This window comes from Anomaloglossus baeobatrachus, chromosome 4, assembly GCF_048569485.1.
Source record: "Anomaloglossus baeobatrachus isolate aAnoBae1 chromosome 4, aAnoBae1.hap1, whole genome shotgun sequence".
NCBI lineage: Eukaryota > Metazoa > Chordata > Amphibia > Anura > Aromobatidae > Anomaloglossus > Anomaloglossus baeobatrachus.
Window position 1 is genome coordinate 302,840,436 of NC_134356.1, and position 19,543 is coordinate 302,859,978.

Genomic DNA, 19,543 nt, shown 5'->3' on the forward strand with positions numbered 1-19,543 from the left:
CAGGCCAACGGAGTAATTGTTCCGGTTCCCGCCCGGGAACGGTTCAGAGGTTTCTACTCAAACCTCTTCCTAGTCCCCAAGAAGGACGGTTCCTTCCGGCCCATCCTGGATCTCAAGCTTCTCAACAAGCATGTTCAGGTGCGGCACTTTCGCATGGAATCTCTGCGATCGGTCATTGCCTCAATGACCCAAGGAGATTTTCTAGCATCCATCGACATCAGAGATGCTTATCTGCATGTGTCAATTGCAGTTTCACACCAGCGTTGGCTACGCTTTGCAATCGGAGAGGAACATTTCCAATTCGTGGCTCTCCGCTTCGGGTTAGCCACGGCCCCTCGAGTGTTCACCAAGGTCATGGCAGCAGTGGTTGCGGTTCTGCATCTCCAGGGGTTGGCAGTAATTCCCTACCTGGACGACCTTCTAGTCAAGGCCTCATCCAGTGCAGACTGTCAGCGGAGTGTCTCGCTCACTCTCGCCACGCTTGTTCAATTCGGGTGGCTTGTCAATCTGCCCAAGTCCACTCTGACCCCGACCCAGGAACTTACGTACCTAGGGATGCAATTCGAGACTCTGCCGGCACTTGTGAAGCTGCCCTTAGTCAAACAGCAGTCCCTTCATCTGGCGGTGCGTTCTCTGTTGAAGCCCCACCGTCATTCCATCAGGCGCCTCATGCAGGTGCTGGGGCAGATGCTGCGTCCTCTGCAGCTGGACATTCTCCACTTTTGGGACAAGCGGACCTCTTCCTTGCAAAGGCTAGTGGCTCTGTTGCCACAGGCCAGGAGCTCTCTTCAGTGGTGGCTTCGGCCCCTCTCTCTGTCTCAGGGACGCTCCTTCCTGACTCCGTCCTGGGTGATCCTCACCACGGACGCCAGTCTCTCCGGCTGGGGAGCAGTATTTCTCCACCACCGAGCACAGGGCACTTGGACTCCGTCCGAATCAGCCCTCTCGATCAATGTGCTGGAAATCAGGGCTGTACTTCTAGCTCTCCTAGCCTTTCACCACCTGTTGGCGGGCAAGCACATTCGAGTCCAGTCGGAAAACGCGACTGCAGTTGCCTACATCAATCACCAGGGCGGGACTTGCAGCCGCCTGGCGATGTTGGAGGTTCAACGCATCCTTCAGTGGACGGAGGACTCCAAGTCCACCATATCCGCAGTCCACATCCCAGGCGTAGAAAACTGGGAGGCAGATTATCTCAGCCGTCAAACCGTGGACAGCGGCGAGTGGTCCCTGCATCCGGCAGTGTTCCGGTCAATCTGCCGCAAGTGGGGCACTCCGGAAGTGGATCTAATGGCATCCCGGCACAACAACAAGGTCCCGGTTTACGTGGCTCGCTCCCACGATCCTCAGGCCTTGTCAGCGGACGCGCTGGTTCAAGATTGGTCCCAGTTCCGTCTGGCCTACGTGTTTCCCCCTCTAGCTCTCTTGCCCAGAGTCCTGCGCAAGATCAGGATGGAGGGCCGTCGGGTTATAATCATTGCTCCAGACTGGCCCAGGCGAGCTTGGTATCCAGACCTGCTCCGTCTGTCCGTAGAAATGCAGTGGCATCTCCCGGACCGCCCAGACCTTCTCTCTCAAGGTCCGTTTTTCCGCCAGAATTCTGCGGCTCTCAGATTGACGGCGTGGCTCTTGAGTCCTGGATCCTGACGGCTTCAGGCATTCCTTCCGAGGTCATCTCCACTATGACTCAGGCTCGGAAGTCTTCCTCGGCCAGGATTTACCACAGGACTTGGAGGATTTTCCTGTCCTGGTGTCGCTCTTCCTGCCATGCTCCTTGGCCGTTTTCTTTGCCGACCATCCTGTCCTTTCTACAGTCCGGTCTGCAGCTAGGTCTATCCCTCAATCCCTCAAGGGACAGGTCTCGGCTCTGTCGGTATTGTTCCAGCGGCGTATCGCCCGACTGGCCCAGGTGCGCACCTTCATGCAGGGCGCATCTCACATCATTCCTCCTTACCGGCGGCCTTTGGATCCCTGGGACCTTAATCTGGTCCTCACGGCCTTACAGAAACCCCCCTTTGAGCCTCTTAGGGAGGTTCCTTTGTTTCGACTTTCACAGAAAGTGGTCTTTCTGGTGGCCATAACTTCTCTCAGGAGAGTCTCTGATTTGGCTGCGCTCTCTTCGGAGTCACCTTTTTTGGTTTTTCACCAAGACAAGGTGGTTCTTCGGCCGACTCCGGACTTTCTCCCTAAGGTGGTGTCTCCTTTCCACCTTAACCAGGACATTTCATTGCCTTCCCTTTGTCCGGCCCCTGTGCATCGCTTTGAGAAGGCGTTGCATACTTTGGATTTGGTGCGGGCGCTCCGAATCTATGTGTCACGCACCGCCGCTCTTAGGCGGTGCACCTCTCTTTTTGTGCTCACCACAGGTCAGCGCAAGGGTCTCTCGGCTTCTAAACCGACCCTAGCTCGTTGGATTAGGTCGGCCATATCCGATGCCTACCAATATTCTCAGGTGCCCCCACCACCAGGGATTAAGGCGCACTCGACCAGAGCTGTCGGTGCCTCCTGGGCTTTCAGGCACCAGGCTACGGCTCAGCAGGTTTGTCAGGCTGCCACTTGGTCTAGTCTGCACACCTTTTCGAAGCACTACCAAGTGCATGCTCATGCTTCGGCAGACGCGAGCTTGGGCAGACGCATCCTTCAGGCGGCTGTCGCCCATTTGTGAAGTTAGGTTTTGCCTACTTCTCAGTTCTGTTTATTTCCCACCCATGGACTGCTTTGAGACGTCCCATGGTCTGGGTCTCCCATAAGGAACGATGAAGAAAAAGAGAATTTTGTTTACTTACCGTAAATTCTTTTTCTTATAGTTCCGACATGGGAGACCCAGCACCCTCCCTGTTGCCTGTTGGCAGTTCTTGTTCCGCGTGTTTTCACCGGCTGTTGTTGTAGACAGAGGTTCCGGTTATTCCGGGTTTTACTCTATCTCTACTTATGGGTGGATGTCATCCTTCAGCTTTTGCACTAAACTGGTTAGATTTGTCATCCAGGGGGTGTATATGCTCGGAGGGAGGAGCTACACGTTTGAGTGTAGTACTTTGTGTGTCCTCCGGAGGCAGAAGCTATACACCCATGGTCTGGGTCTCCCATGTCTGAACTATAAGAAAAAGAATTTACGGTAAGTAACAAAATTCTTTTTCCAGTATCTTACCTATGTAACTAGAAATTCAGGCTGTGCTCTTTTTTGCTAAACTTTGCTTACTTCTTTTTTTTTTATTTTTTATTTTTTTCCCTGTCGTGCAAACATATCCATCGTATCAAAATGTCTAATAAAATTCTGTTTTATTATTACAGGGAAACGCTTACTTTAAAGAAGGAAAGTATGAACTAGCCATTGAGTGTTACACACAAGGAATCATGGCAGATAATACTAATGCACTCTTACCAGCAAATCGAGCTATGGCCTACCTGAAAATCCAGAAGTAAGGATTCTTTTCTATGTGTGATACACTAGTTGACTTGATTGGATAATATATATACAGTGCAGACCAAAAGTTTGGACACACCTTCTCATTCAAAGAGTTTTTTTTATTTTCAGGACTCTGAAAATTGTAGATTCACATTGAAGGCATCAAAACTATGAATTAAAACGTGGAATGAAATACTTAAAGTGTGAAACAACTGAAAATATGTCTTATATTCTAGGTTCTTCAAAGAAGCCACCTTTTGCTTTGATTACTGCTTTGCACACTCTTGGCATTCTCTTGATGAGCTTCAAGAGGTAGTCACCGGAAATGGTTTTCCAACAGTCTTGAAGAAGTTCCCAGAGATGCTTAGCACTTGTTGGCCCTTTTGCCTTCACTCTGCGGTTCAGCTCACCCCAAACAATCTCGATTGGGTTCAGGTCTGGTGACTGTGGAGGCCAGGTCATCTGGCGTAGCACCCAATCACTCTCTTTCTTAGTCAAATAGCCCTTACACAGCCTGGAGGTGTGTTTGGGGTCATTGTCCTTTTGAAAAATAAATGATGGACCAACTAAACGCGAACTGGATGGAATAGCATGCCGCTGCAAGATGCTGTGGTAGCCATGCTGGTTCTGTATGCCTTCAATTTTGAATAAATCCCCAACAGTGTCAGCAGTAAAGCACCCCCCCACCATCACACCTTCTCCTCCATGCTTCACGGTGGGAACCAGCCATGTAGAGTCCATCTGTTCACCTTTTCTACAAAGACACGGTGGTTGGATCCAAAGATCTCAAATTTTGACTCATCAGACCAAAGCACAGATTTCCACTGGTCTAATGTCCATTCCTTGTGTTATTTAGCCCTAACAAGTCTCTTCTGCTTGTTGCCTATCCTTAGCAGTGGTTTCCTAGCAGCTATTTTACCATGAAGTCTTGCTGCACAAAGTCTCCTCTTAATAGTTGTTCTAGAGATGAGAAGGTGTGTCCAAACCTTTGGTCTGTACTGTATGCCAGAATATAAATTTAGCTGTGTTTTAGAGAGGTGAAAAGGGTTGACGTCCAGGTCCCTTGAGTCTGATGCTAGCCGTACACCTAAAATAGCCATATGTACACATAATGCTCCCCTAGTGGTGTCTGCAGTGTTTCATTTAACCCCGCGCTTTACAGTTACTCTCCAAAAAACATGCCTTCATTAAAGTAAATGGAGCCTGGAACTACAGGTTATTAGTAGGAGCTGTGAGTGGTTGCTATAGGAACAAAAGACATTCATAGGATAAGAAGCTTATATGTGAGGTAATAAGATGTCGGTGGGGAGACAGAGAGAAAGAGAGAGGCAGACAGGAAAGAGACAGACCTGGGGAAAGAGACAGTCCTGGGGAAAGAGACAGCCAGACCTGCAGACAAAGCTAGATGGGGAAAGACACAGACCTTGATAGAGAAAGACGGGGAAAGAGACAGACAGAGACAGGCAGATGGGGAAAGAGACAGGCAGATGGGGAAAGAGACAGGCAGATGGGGAAAGAGACAGGCAGATGGGGAAAGAGACAGGCAGATGGGGAAAGAGACAGGCAGATGGGGAAAGAGACAGGCAGATGGGGACAGAGACGGACGGAGCACATTACTTGGCCAATTTAGTTAAATCTGTGTGGAATATCTGGGGTGTTGAAATATATGTTGTGAAATGCTTCTTTCTTTGTCGCTCCATTGGGAGACCCAGACAATTGGGTGTATAGCTTCTGCCTCCGGAGGCCACACAAAGTATTACACTTTAAAAAGTGTAACCCCTCCCCTCTGCCTATACACCCTCCCGTGCATCACGGGCTCCTCAGTTTTTATGCTTTGTGTGGAAGGAGGCACACATCCACTCATGCTCCCATTTTAGTCAGCAGCAGCTGCTGATTTTATCGGTTGTAAGAAAAGAGGGCCTCCACAGGGCCCCCGGCATGCTCCCTTCTCACCCCACTAAGTCGGCGGTGCTGTTAAGGTTGAGGTACCCATTGCGGGTACAGAGGCTGGAGCCACATGCCGTTTTCCTTCACCATCCCTTAGAGGCTCTGGGAGAAGTGGGATCCTAACCGGTCATCCATTCACTGGGACCAGGCTCCCTCCGCAGCCCCTGTGGGAATCTGCCGGACAGGAGACTTTATATCCTCAGGGACAGGGCCCTGCATCTAAAGGTACTCTGTGTCCCCATGGGGACGGTGCATGGAGCGCTTGTTTCACAGACGCTGCAGCAGCTGCTGGTTTTGTGACGACCGGGACTTCCGCGCCGACCGCGCCTGTTTGTCGGCCGCGGTATTAAATTTAGTCCCCGGCTTCATTGCGGCCTAGTACCATAACTCCCGCCCCCGGGCCTGCCAGTCAGGGGTAAGGGCGGGACGGTTGACCTGACGTCGGCAGTGAGGGCTGGAGCATACTTTAGGTTTCCTCCCCCCCCCTCACTGATCACTGTGGGGCACCAGATTCCCGCACTTTACTAGTCGCCACCCACGGCTCCCTCCTCCCCTGAGAGCTCCGGCAGCCATTTTTACACACATTCTGCCGGTGGAGGATTTCAGGAACGAGCTCTGCAGCTCTGGGAGACCTAAGGCAGGGAATCTGGTGGACACACACCGCTTTGGGCGGTCGGTAAGCCACACCGGTCACCCGGTGCTGGTCCTCCTAGGGTGCCGTAGTGTATGTGTATATATATATATATATATATATATATATATATATATATATATATATATATATATATAATATATATATATATATATAATATATATTTGTATATATTTTCTCTGTTCGGCCGGGTTGTTTTGCTTTGGCTATATACCCTCAGTGATCACTCTCCTAGGAGAGAACAGCATGTCGTCCACAAGGAGCAAGGGCGCTAAGGCAAAGGGTTTTTTTGCAACCTGTATCTCTTGTGCGGCTATGTTACCTGCAGGTTCCACCTACCCTCACTGTGAGCAATGCTCGACCCCTGTTGCACTTGCTCAGCCGGAGCCTCGGGCACTAGTGGGCCCCTCGGCTCAGGCAGACCCTCCTGCTTCCCCTGTCCAGGCGGCAGGGACAGAGTTTGCAGTTTTTGCTGAGAAACTCTCTGAGTCGCTTTCACAATCCATGGCTCAGTCTATGGACAAATGGTCTGCCAAGCTACTAGAAGCCTTGCAGTCCAGACCGGTCCTTACACAGGCCCCGGGCACTGTTGGATCATCGCCTCCAGGCCCCTCTCGGTCTGCGCCGCAGCGTGCTCCCGGGGTGGCCCCTAGGTCTCACGTGGAGGACTCCGGCACGGACCACAGTCCCAGACCGGCTAAGCGGGCTCGCTGGGAATCTTCCCCGACTTCCTCACGCTGCTCGGGGTCTCACCTTGAGGACTCTCTGGAGGATGAGGCGGACGTCGCAGCTCAGGGCTCTGACCCTGACGTTGCTCTCAAACTTGATACACCTGAAGGGGACGCCATAATGGCGGCTAGATCTGTAGTATCCGTTGCAGATGGCTCATCGCTCAAGGATGCCACTGACAGGCAGATAGAGCTCCTGGTGAAATCCATCTATGAAGCCACAGGCGCGTCTTTTGCCCCGGCCTTTGCAGCTGTGTGGGCACTCCAAGCTATCTCAGCTTGTCTGGCTGAGATTAATGCGGTCACACGTACCTCTGCTCCGCAAGTTACGTCTTTGACTTCTCAGGCGTCGGCCTTTTCGTCCTACGCCATGAACACCGTCCTGGACTCTGCTAGCCGTACAGCGGTAGCATCCGCTAATTCGGTGGCAGTCCGCAGGGCCATGTGGCTACGCGAATGGAAGGCAGACTCTGCTTCCAAGAAGTTCTTAACCGGTTTGCTGTTTTCTGGCGACCGATTGTTTGGCGAGCGATTGGAGGAATCCAAGGGAAAGGACTCGTCCTTACCCCAGTCCAAACCGAAGAGACCTCAGCAACGGAAAATACAACCGAGGTTTCGGTCCTTTCGGCCCTCAGCCAAGTCCCAATCCTCCTCGTCCAACAGGCCAGAGAAGGGCCAGAGGAACTCTTATGCGTGGCGGTCTAAGTCACGCCCCCAAAAAACCGCCGGAGGCACTGCCTCCAAGGCGGCCTCCTCATGACTTTCGGCCTCCCCGAACCGCATCCTCGGTCGGTGGCAGGCTCTCCCGCTTTTGCGACGCCTGGTGGCCACATGTCCAAGACCGATGGGTGAGAGACATTCTGTCTCACGGTTACAGGATAGAATTCAGCTCTCGTCCTCCGACTCGTTTCTTCAGAACATCTCCGCCCCCATCTCGGGCCGGCGCACTTTTTCAGGCTGTGGGCGTTCTGAAGTCAGAAGGAGTGGTGATTCCCGTTCCCCCTCAGGAACATGGTCACGGCTTCTACTCCAACTTGTTCGTGGTGCCAAAGAAGGACGGATCATTCCGTCCCGTTCTGGACCTCAAACTGCTCAACAGGCATGTGAGCACCAGAAGGTTTCGGATGGAATCTCTCCGCTCGGTCATCGCTTCGATGTCACAAGGAGACTTCCTAGCATCAATCGACATCAAGGATGCTTATCTCCATGTGCCGATCGCACCCGAGCATCAACGCTTCCTGCGTTTCGCCATCGGGGACGATCACCTTCAGTTCGTGGCACTGCCTTTCGGCCTGGCGACAGCCCCACGGGTCTTCACCAAGGTCATGGCATCCGTTGTGGCGGTCCTACACTCTCAGGGCCACTCGGTGATCCCTTACTTAGACGATCTCCTAGTCAGGGCACCCTCCCGGGTGGCGTGTCAACACAGCCTGACCGTCGCTCTGGAGACTCTCCAGCGGTTCAGGTGGATCATCAACTTCCCAAAGTCCAAGTTGACACCGACCCAATCACTGACTTACCTCGGGATGGAGTTTCATACTCACTCAGCGGTAGTCAAGCTACCGCTGGACAAACAGCTTTCGCTGCAGACAGGGGTGCAATCTCTTCTTCGGGGCCAGTCGCACCCCTTGAGGCGCCTCATGCACTTCCTGGGGAAGATGGTGGCAGCAATGGAGGCAGTGCCCTTCGCGCAGTTTCATCTGCGACCACTCCAATGGGACATTCTCCGCAAATGGGACAGGAGGTCGACGTCCCTCGACAGGAACGTCTCTCTTTCCCTTGCAGCCAAAACCTCTCTTCAGTGGTGGCTTCTTCCCACTTCTCTATCACAGGGAAAATCCTTCCTGCCCCCATCCTGGGCTGTGGTCACGACGGACGCGAGCCTGTCAGGGTGGGGAGCGTTTTTTCTCCACCACAGGGCTCAGGGAACCTGGACTCAGCCAGAGTCTTCCCTTCAGATCAATGTTCTGGAGATAAGGGCAGTGTATCTAGCCCTAAAGGCGTTCCATCGGTGGCTGGAGGGCAGGCAGATCCGCATACAGTCGGACAACGCCACGGCGGTCGCGTACATCAACCACCAGGGCGGCACGCGCAGCCGTCAAGCCTTCCAGGAAGTCCGGCGGATTCTGCTGTGGGCGGAGGCCACAGCCTCCACCATCTCCGCAGTTCACATCCCGGGCGTAGAAAACTGGAAAGCAGACTTTCTCAGTCGTCAGGGCATGGATGCGGGGGAATGGTCTCTTCACCCAGACATGTTTCGAGAGATCTGTCGCCGCTGGGGAACGCCGGACGTCGATCTCATGGCGTCACGGCACAACAACAAGGTCCCGGCCTTCATGGCACGGTCTCAAGATCACAGAGCTTTGGCGGCGGACGCGTTAGTTCAGGATTGGTCGCAGTTTCGACTCCCTTATGTGTTTCCTCCTCTCGCGATGTTGCCCAGAGTGTTACGCAAGATCATATCCGACTGTCGTCGCGCCATTCTCGTCGCTCTAGATTGGCCGAGGCGGTCGTGGTACCCGGATCTGTGGCATCTCACGGTGGGTCAGCCGTGGGCGCTTCCAGACCGCACAGACCTACTGTCACAAGGCCCGTTTTTCCATCTGAATTCTGCGGCCCTCAACCTGACTGTGTGGCCATTGAGTCCTGGCTCCTAGCGTCGTCGGGTTTATCGCAGGATGTCATTGCCACTATGAGACAGGCCAGGAAACCAACGTCCGCCAAGATCTATTACAGGTCGTGGCGGATCTTCTTGTCCTGGTGCTCTGATAAGGGTTTTACTCCCTGGCCTTTTGCCTTACCCATTTTTCTTTCATTCCTTCAATCCGGAATGGACAAGGGTTTGTCACTCGGCTCTCTTAAGGGACAAGTATCGGCGCTCTCAGTATTTTTTCAAAAGCGCCTGGCAAGGCTTCCGCAGGTCCGCACGTTCCTGCAGGGAGTTTGCCACATAGTTCCACCCTACAAGCATCCGCTGGAACCCTGGGACCTTAACAGGGTGTTAATGGCTCTTCAAAAACCACCTTTCGAGCCGCTGAGGGATGTTTCTTTATCACGTCTTTCGCAGAAGGTGGTTTTTCTTGTGGCAATTACCTCACTCCGAAGAGTGTTGGAGCTTGCAGCGCTGTCATGCAAATCCCCTTTCCTGGTTTTTCACCAGGATAAGGTGGTTCTGCGTCCTATCCCGGAGTTTCTCCCTAAGGTGGTATCTCCTTTTCATCTCAATCAGGATATCTCCTTACCGTCATTTTGCCCTCATCCAGTTCACCAGTGTGAAAAGGATTTGCATTCATTAGATCTAGTGAGAGCACTCCGGCTCTACGTGTCTCGCACGGCGCCCCTGCGCCGTTCAGATGCGCTCTTTGTCCTGGTCGCTGGCCAGCGTAAGGGTTCGCAGGCTTCCAAGTCAACTTTGGCTCGGTGGATCAAGGAACCGATTCTTGAAGCCTACCGTTCTTCGGGGCTTCCTCTTCCTTCGGGGCTGAAAGCCCATTCTACCAGAGCCGTGGGTGCGTCCTGGGCATTGCGACACTGGGCTACGGCTCAGCAGGTGTGTCAGGCAGCTACCTGGTCTAGTCTGCACACCTTCACAAAACACTATCAAGTGCATACCTATGCTTCGGCAGATGCCAGTCTAGGTAGGCGAGTCCTTCAGGCGGCGGTTGCCCACCTGTAGGAAGGGGTCGTTTTTCGGCTCTCTGTTATTGAGGTATTCTTTTACCCACCCAGGGACTGCTTTTGGACGTCCCAATTGTCTGGGTCTCCCAATGGAGCGACAAAGAAGAAGGGAATTTTGTTTACTTACCGTAAATTCCTTTTCTTCTAGCTCCTATTGGGAGACCCAGCACCCGCCCCTGTTTCCTTCGGGCTGTTTGTTCTTTTGTGTACACATGTTGTTCATGTTGAATTGTTCTTTTGGTTCATGGTTTTCAGTTCTCCGAACATCCTTCGGATTGAATTTACCTTAGACCAATTTATAAGTTTCCTCCTTCCTGCTTTTGCACCAAAACTGAGGAGCCCGTGATGCACGGGAGGGTGTATAGGCAGAGGGGAGGGGTTACACTTTTTAAAGTGTAATACTTTGTGTGGCCTCCGGAGGCAGAAGCTATACACCCAATTGTCTGGGTCTCCCAATAGGAGCTAGAAGAAAAGGAATTTACGGTAAGTAAACAAAATTCCCTTCATTAGCTTAGTTTTTGCCTTTTAATAATTACATTTCTATTTGTTTTGTGGTTTTTGTGTACAGAATAAATTTTTGTATATGAACCTCCAGTATCTGCACCATTCCAGCGAGATTTGGCACCAGGTGTCCTGACACTCAGTTGTCATTATGCCACATGAATAGAGATAAGCAAGCACTATCATGCTCTGTACTTGTAAAGAGCAGCTGGATGTTTTGATGGATTGAACTCGTGTACCTGGTATAATGGATGTCAATGGTGAGCTTGAGCATTTATCTATGAAATATTCCAGAAAACTGCTCGAGTTTCCTATAGACCTCCATTATACTCATTACACGAGTCAAGCCCATTGAAGCATCCAACTGCTCGTTATTAGAGACTAGATGGCGGCCCGATTCTTACGCACCGGGTATTCTAGAATTTATTGTGTAGTTAATGTATGATTTTTGTTATATGTGTGTGTGTGTGTGTGTGTGTGTGTGTGTGTGTGTATATGTATAATATGTATAATATATATATATATATATATATATATATATATATATATATAATATTATAATATAATATAATATTATTATATATATATTATTATTATTTATATATATAATAATAATATAATATATATATTATTTATTTATATATATATATATATATATATATTTATTATTATTATTATTATTATTATTATTATTATTATTATTATTATTATTATTTCTTTATCGTTCCTTCCATGGGAGACCCAGACCATGGGGTGTATAGCTAGCGCCTCCGGAGGACACACAAAGTACTACACTCAAACGTGTAGCTCCTCCCTCCGGGCTATATACACTCCCTGGATGACAATCTACCCAGTTCAATGCTTTGTGTTCCAGGAGGATCACACACACTTTCATTTTCTGATATTTTTTTTCATTTTTATTTTAATTTTAAAGATTTGGAAGAAAAGCGGGTCCAGTCTGGACTCCCGGCATGTCCCTTCACACCCCACTCTGTCGGCGGTGCTGTTAAGGTTGACTTATAAGGCTGGAGCCTTCACATGCCGCGCTCCTTCACATCCTCTAAGAGGCTCTGAGTTGAAGTGGGAGCCTACACGGTCCTCTCTGCTTGCAGAAGACCGGTCTCCATCCGCAGCCCTGTCTGGTCCCTGCTGGAAGGAGCATTTACCCCCCTCTCCAGGGACATGGCCCTGCGTCTCAAAGCTAAGTATTGAGACGTTTTTTCAGGGGTCCCGGGTACTTTTATTAGGGGGACAGTATGTGCTTTAGCGTTACTGTTAATTTCGGCCGGTTCTGGGAATTTCCCCTGAGAACCGCGCCGAAGGTGCCTGCTCGTCGGCCGCATTTTAAAATCTAGGCCCCGGCTTCAGTTTGGGCCTAGTTTCGTTTTTGGCTTCTCTGCATGTTTTGCATACAGCGCCGCCCACCGCCCGACCAGCAGAGGGGAGGGCACTCCTCTCTAGGGAGATGTTCCCTCCCCTGTATACCTCCCTGTATCTCTCTGCCCTCCGTTTTTCCCGCTCCTGGGCTTATACACGCCCCCCCTACTTCTCCCAGCGCCATTTTCTCAGCGTTCTTTCACTGGAAGGCGCTGGATGCTGCAGCTGCATACTGTCAGGAAGGCTGACACCTCACAGGGGAGCGGTGAAATCCGGAGGGCACACAGAGAGCACGGGCTGGTAAGCCACAACCTCTGGTTGTGGACTTTTATTACACTCTCAGGCATTCTACAGGAGTGTATTCTGGCTGCAGAACTTTCTCCTCAGCAGCATGTCTGTCACTAGGAGCAAGGCTGCAAACATGTATGCTATATGCACTGCGTGTAAGCTCATTCTGCCAGAGCCAAGCACATACCCACATTGTGATGCCTGTGCTAACATGGTTGTGTCTCAGCCTGGAGCCTCCGCAGGGGTCCCTCCGGCTGCTCCGGCCCCGGTGGCTGAACCCCCGGCTTGGGTAGCATCCTTTTCACAAGCTATTTCCAAGTCTTTTGCCGACTCCATGGGGCAGCTGTCCCGGACACTGCTGTCTATGCATCAGCCTCCCTCTCAGGGTGTCTCTGCGGCGCCGAGCTCTGCAGAGCCCTCAGAGCATGTCCTAGGACCTCGTCCCCCTAAACGGAGACGCAGGGACCCTTCTCCTTCCTCGTCCCACGGCTCTGATTCACAAGCCGAGGTGCAGGACGAGGAGGATTCACTTACTGTGGGCTCAGACACTGCCTCTATGTACCCCATTGACTTGTCTGAGGGTGATACGGATGTTAGTGACTTGATTGCGTCCATTAACTCCGTACTGAACCTCAACCCACAAGAGTCAGAGGAACAACCCTCTCTGGTAGAGGTACACCAGTTTACCTCTCCTAAGAAACCTAGGAGTATGTTTTTTAACCACTCCAGCTTTCACACCACTGTTAACAAGCCCAGGGCCTGTCCTGACAAACGTTTTCCGAAGCGTAGTTCAGATGACCGTTTCCCTTTTCCACCGGAGGTGGTTAAGGACTGGGCCCAGTCCCCAAAGGTTGACCCTCCAGTGTCCAGAATCTCAGCCCGCACAGTCGTAGCTGTGGCTGACGGCACTTCTCTTAAGGACCCCACTGACCGCCAGGTTGACCTTCTGGCCAAGTCTGTATATGAGGCGGCAGGAGCCTCGTTCTCCCCGTCTTTTGCGGCAGTGTGGGCTCTTAAGGCAGTCTCTGCCTCCCTGGCGGAGATTCATTCCCTCTCCAGGGACTCTATTCCTGAGATGGATGCCTTAACTTCTCAAGCTTCGGCTTTTGCATCCTACGCCATGTCTGCCATCCTGGAGGCTTCTCACCGCACGGCGGTGGCCTCCGCTAACTCCCTCGCGATCCGCAGGATCTTGTGGCTTCGAGAGTGGAAAGCAGATGCTTCCTCTAAGAAGTACCTTGCGAGTCTCCCTTTTACTGGGTCCCGGCTGTTTGGGGAACAGCTGGATGACATAATTAAGGAAGCTACTGGCGGGAAGAGTACTTCCTTGCCACAAGCTAAAGCCAAGAAACCTGTCCAGGGCAGGAACCAATCGAGGTTTCGTTCCTTTCGTTCCTCTAACTGGTCATCCTGTAAGCCCTCGGCCTCGTCCACTACCGCCAAGGATCGTAAATCCAACTGGCGCGCAAAGCCGCGTCCTCAAAAGACCGGAGGAGCCGCTGCCACTAAGGCAGCCTCCTCGTGACTATCTGGCCGCGCCAGCAAAGTCCTTGGTCGGTGGCAGGCTCTCCCACTTTGGCGACGTGTGGTTGCAACACGTCTCCGATCAGTGGGTGCGGGATATCATCACCCACGGCTACAGGATACCATTTTCTTCCAGCCCGCCAAACAGATTTTTTCTGTCCACCCCCCCCTGCTCCAAAGCCGCCGCCTTCTCTCAGGCCGTGGCATCCTTGCAGGCCAACGGTGTAATTGTTCCGGTTCCCGCCCGGGAACGGTTCAGCGGTTTCTACTCAAACCTCTTTCTAGTCCCCAAAAAGGACGGTTCCTTCCGACCCATCCTGGATCTCAAGCTTCTCAACAAGCATGTTCAGGTGCGGCACTTTCGCATGGAATCTCTGAGATCGGTCATTGCCTCAATGACCCAAGGAGATTTTCTGGCATCCATCGACATCAGAGATGCCTATCTGCATGTGCCAATTGCAGTTTCACACCAGCGTTGGCTACGTTTTGCAATCGGAGAGGAACATTTCCAGTTCGTGGCTCTTCCCTTTGGCTTAGCCACGGCCCCTCGAGTGTTCACCAAGGTCATGGCAGCAGTGGTTGCGGTCCTGCACCTCCAGGGATTGGCAGTGATTCCTTACCTGGACGACCTTCTAGTCAAGGCCTCATCCAGTGTAGACTGCCAGCGGAGTGTCTCTCTCACTGTCGCCACGCTAGTTCAGTTCGGGTGGCTTGTCAACCTGCCCAAGTCCACTCTGACCCCGACCCAGGTACTTATGTACCTAGGGATGCAATTCGAGACTCTGCCGGCACTTGTCAAGTTGCCCTTAGTCAAACAGCAGTCCCTTCGTCTGGCGGTGCGCTCTCTGCTGAGGCACCGCCGCCATTCCATCAGACACCTCATGCAGGTGCTGGGTCAAATGGTGGCGTCCATGGAAGCGGTTCCCTTTGCCCAGTTCCATCTGCGTCCCTTGCAGCTGGACATTCTCCGCTGTTGGGACAAGCGGATCTCTTCCTTGGACAGGCTGGTGGCTCTGTCATCACAAGCCAGGAACTCCCTTCAGTGGTGGCTTCAGCCCCTCTCCCTGTCACAGGGACGCTCCTTCCTGGAGCACAGGGCACTTGGACTCCGTCCGAATCAGCCCTCCCGATCAATGTGCTGGAGATCAGAGCTGTGTTTCTAGCTCTCCTAGACTTTCACCACCTGTTGGCGGGCAAGCACATTCGGGTTCAGTCGGACAACGCGACAGCGGTTGCCTACATCAATCACCAGGGCGGAACTCACAGCCGTCTGGCGATGCTGGAGGTTCAACGAATCCTCCAGTGGACGGAGGACTTCAAGTCCACCATATCTGCAGTCCACATCCCAGGCGTGGAAAACTGGGAGGCCGATTATCTCAGCCGTCAAACCGTGGACGGCGGCGAGTGGGCCCTGCATCCGTCAGTGTTCAGATCAATCTGCCGCAAGTGGGGCACTCCGGAAGTGGATCTAATGGCTTCCCGGCACAACAACAAGGTTCCGGTTTACGTGGCTCGCTCCCACGATCCTCAAGCCTTGGCAGCAGACGCACTGGTTCAAGATTGGTCTCAGTTCCGTCTGGCCTATGTGTTTCCCCCTCTAGCGCTCTTGCCCAGGGTTCTGCGCAAGATCGGAACGGAGGGCCGTCGAGTCATACTCATTGCTCCGGACTGGCCCAGGCGAGCTTGGTACCCAGACCTGCTCCGCCTGTCCGTAGAGGTGCCGTGGCATCTCCCGGACCGCCCAGACCTTCTCTCTCAAGGTCCGTTCTTCCGCCAGAATTCTGCGGCTCTCAGATTGACGGCGTGGCTCTTGAGTCCTGGATCCTGACGGCTTCAGGCATTCCTTCCGAGGTCATCTCCACTATGACTCAGGCTCGGAAGTCTTCCTCGGCCAAGATTTACCACAGGACTTGGAGAATTTTCCTGTCCTGGTGTCGCTCTTCCGGCCATGCTCCTTGGCCGTTCTCCTTGCCGACCATCCTGTCTTTTCTACAGTCAGGTCTACAGTTAGGTCTGTCCCTCAATTCCCTCAAGGGACAGGTGTCGGCTTTGTCGGTATTGTTCCAGCGGCGTATCGCCCGACTGGCTCAGGTGCGCACCTTCATGCAGGGCGCATCTCACATCATCCCTCCTTACCGGCGGCCCTTGGATCCCTGGGACCTTAATCTGGTCCTCACGGCCTTACAGAAACCCCCTTTTGAGCCTCTCAGGGAGGTTCCTTTGTCTAGACTTTCACAGAAAGTTGTCTTTCTAGTAGCCATAGCTTCTCTCAGGAGTTTCTGATTTGGCTGCGCTTTCTTCGGAATCCCCCTTTTTGGTGTTTCACCAAGACAAGGTGGTTCTTCGTCCGACTCCGGACTTTCTCCCTAAGGTGGTGTCTTCCTTCCACCTTAACCAGGACATTTCATTGCCCTCTCTTTGTCCGGCCCCTGTGCATCGCTTTGAGAAGGCGTTGCACACCTTGGATTTGGTGCGGGCGCTCCGAATCTGTGTCACGCACCGCCGTTTTTCGGCGGTGCACCTCACTTTTTGTGCTAACCACGGGTCAGCGCAAGGGTCTCTCTGCTTCTAAACCGACCCTGGCTCGTTGGGTTAGGTCGGCTATCGCCGATGCCTACCAGTGTTCTCAGGTGCCTCCCCCGCCGGGGATTAAGGCGCACTCGACCAGAGCTGTCGGTGCCTCCTGGGCTTTCAGGCACCAGGCTACGGCTCAGCAGGTGTGTCAGGCTGCCACTTGGTCCAGTCTGCACACTTTTTCGAAGCACTACCAAGTGCATGCTCATGCTTCGGCAGATGCGAGCTTGGGCAGACGCATCCTTCAGGCGGCTGTCGCCCATTTGTGAAGTTAGGTTTTGCCTACTTCTCAGTTTGGTTTATTTCCCACCCATGGACTGCTTTGGAACGTCCCATGGTCTGGGTCTCCCATGGAAGGAACGATAAAGAAAAAGAGAATTTTGTTTACTTACCGTAAATTCTTTTTCTTGTAGTTCCGACATGGGAGACCCAGCACCCTCCCTTTTGCCTGTTGGCAGTTTTTTGTTCCGTGTGTTTCACCGGCTGTTGTTAGTAGACAGAGTTCTGGTTTTGCCGAGTTTTACTCTATCTCTACTTATGGGTGGATGTCCTCCTTCAGCTTTTGCACTGAACTGGATAGATTGTCATCCAGGGAGTGTATATAGCCCGGAGGGAGGAGCTACACGTTTGAGTGTAGTACTTTGTGTGTCCTCCGGAGGCGCTAGCTATACACCCATGGTCTGGGTCTCCCATGTCGGAACTACAAGAAAAAGAATTTATGGTAAGTAAACAAAATTCTCTTTTTTATTTATATATATATATATATATATATATATATATATATATATATATATATATATATATATATATATATATATATATATATATTATTTTTATATATATATATATATATATATATATATATATATTATTTTTATATATATATATATATATATATATAATAATAAAAAATATATATGTGTGTTGTGATTGTGTGTGGGGTGCGAGTGTGTGTTTTGGGGCTGAGGTATGTTTTGTGCAGTGTGTGTTGCGCGGTGTGTGTATATTTGTCTGTGTGTTCCGCGATGTTTGTGTGTGCGTGGTGTTTTATGTGTTGGGTGTTGTGTGTGGGCGCCTGTGTAGGGCGGTGTTTGTGGTTCCCTGTGTGTGTCTGTGTATGTGTGTGTGTGTGTGTGTGTGTGTGTGTGTGCGTGTGCGGTGTTTTGGGGGGAGGTGTGCACCTCCATCGTGCTCCATCCCCCATGCTGCGCACCCCCCCATTGTGCTCCATCCCCCATGCTGCGCACCCCCCCATTGTGCTCCATCCTCTATGCTGCACACCCCCATCGTGCTCCATCCCCCATGCTGCGCACCCCTATCGTGCTTCATCCCCCCCCATATGCGCACCCCCCATCGTGCTCCATCCCCCATGCTGCGCACCCCTCAGAGAGGAGTATAATATGAGGACTATAATAGGAGGAGTATAATAGGAGGACTAGTCCTGGGGGGAGAGGAGTATAATAGGAGGACTAGTCCTGGGGGAAGAGGAGTATAATAGGAGGAGTAGCCCTGGGGCGAGAGGAGTATAATAGGATGAGTAGTCCTGGGGGGAGAGGAGTATAATAGGTGGAGTAGTCATGGGAGGGCGGTCTATAGGTGCCAAGTGCGTGCGGGGGGCGGGGCCGGGCCCCTGTCACTGTAATGACATTATTTTGGAGTAAGACAGACAGAATAAGGTATGTGCGTATGTGTATATGTGTGTGTGTGTGTGTATATATATGTGTTTGTGTGTGTGTGTATGTATGTATGTGTGTGTGTGTGTGTATATATATATATATATATGTATATATATGTGTGTGTGTGTATGTATATATATGTATACTAGAAGGTGGCCCGATTCTACGCATCGGGTATTCTAGAATTTACGTATTGTGTAGTTCATGTATGTTTTTTGTTATATATATAGATGTTGTTGTGTGTAGTTACCAAGTGTTTGTGTAGGGCGCTGTACATGTTCTGAGTGTCGCGGGGGGTGAGAGCGGTGTTGTATGTGTGTTGCGTGTGTTGCGTTGTTTGTGGAGCGCTGTGTGTCTGTAGCGTTGTGTGTGTGTGTGTGTTGTGCGGTTTGTGTGGGTGTGGTGTGTTTTGGGGGGAGGTATGTTTTGAGCAATGTGTGTGTTGTGCAGTATGTGCGTATATTTGTGTGTGCAGCGTTGTCTGTGTGTGTGGGTGTCTGTGTAGGGCGTTGTTTGTGATTCCTAGTGTGTGTGTGTTGTGCAGTGCGCGTGTGTGTGTGTGTGTTGGGGGGAGGTGTGCACCTCCCATCGTGCTCCATCCCCCATGCTGCGCACCGCCCATCGTGCTGCATCCCCCATGCTGCGCACTCCCAAACGTGCTCCATCCGCCATGCTGCGCACTCCCAAACGTGGTCCATCCGCCATGCTGCGCACTCCCAAACGTGCTCCATCCGCCATACTGCGCACTCCCCATCGTGCTGCATCCCCCATGCTGCGCACTCCCAAACGTGCTCCATCCGCCATGCTGCGCACTCCCCATCGTGCTCTATCCGCCATGCTGCACACTCCCAAACGTGCTCCATCCGCCATGCTGCGCACTCCCAAACGTGCTCCATCCGCCATGCTGCGCACCCCCTATCATGCTCCATCCGCCATGCTGCGCACTCCCAAACGTGCTCCACCCGCCATGCTGCGCACTCCCAAACGTGCTCCATCCGCCATGCTGCGCACTCCCAAACGTGCTCCATCCGCCATGCTGCGCACTCCCAAACGTGGTCCATCCGCCATGCTGCGCACTCCCAAACGTGCTCCATCCGCCATGCTGCGCACTCCGAAACGTGCTCCATCCGCCATACTGCGCACTCCCAAACGTGCTCCATCCGCCATACTGTGCACTCCCCATCGTGCTCTA

The 19,543-nt window shown here is 52.0% G+C and overlaps 1 protein-coding gene across 2 annotated transcripts in view; it reads left to right on the forward strand.

Moving 5' to 3' along the window:
• Positions 1 to 19,543, forward strand: part of RPAP3 (RNA polymerase II associated protein 3) — a 205,862-nt gene that overhangs the window by 93,415 nt on the left and 92,904 nt on the right. For both annotated transcript variants that reach the window (XM_075344953.1, XM_075344955.1), the window contains one exon: positions 3,292 to 3,419. In XM_075344953.1, coding sequence (XP_075201068.1) covers positions 3,292 to 3,419 — 128 coding nt within the window. The remainder of the gene's footprint in view (positions 1 to 3,291; positions 3,420 to 19,543) is intronic.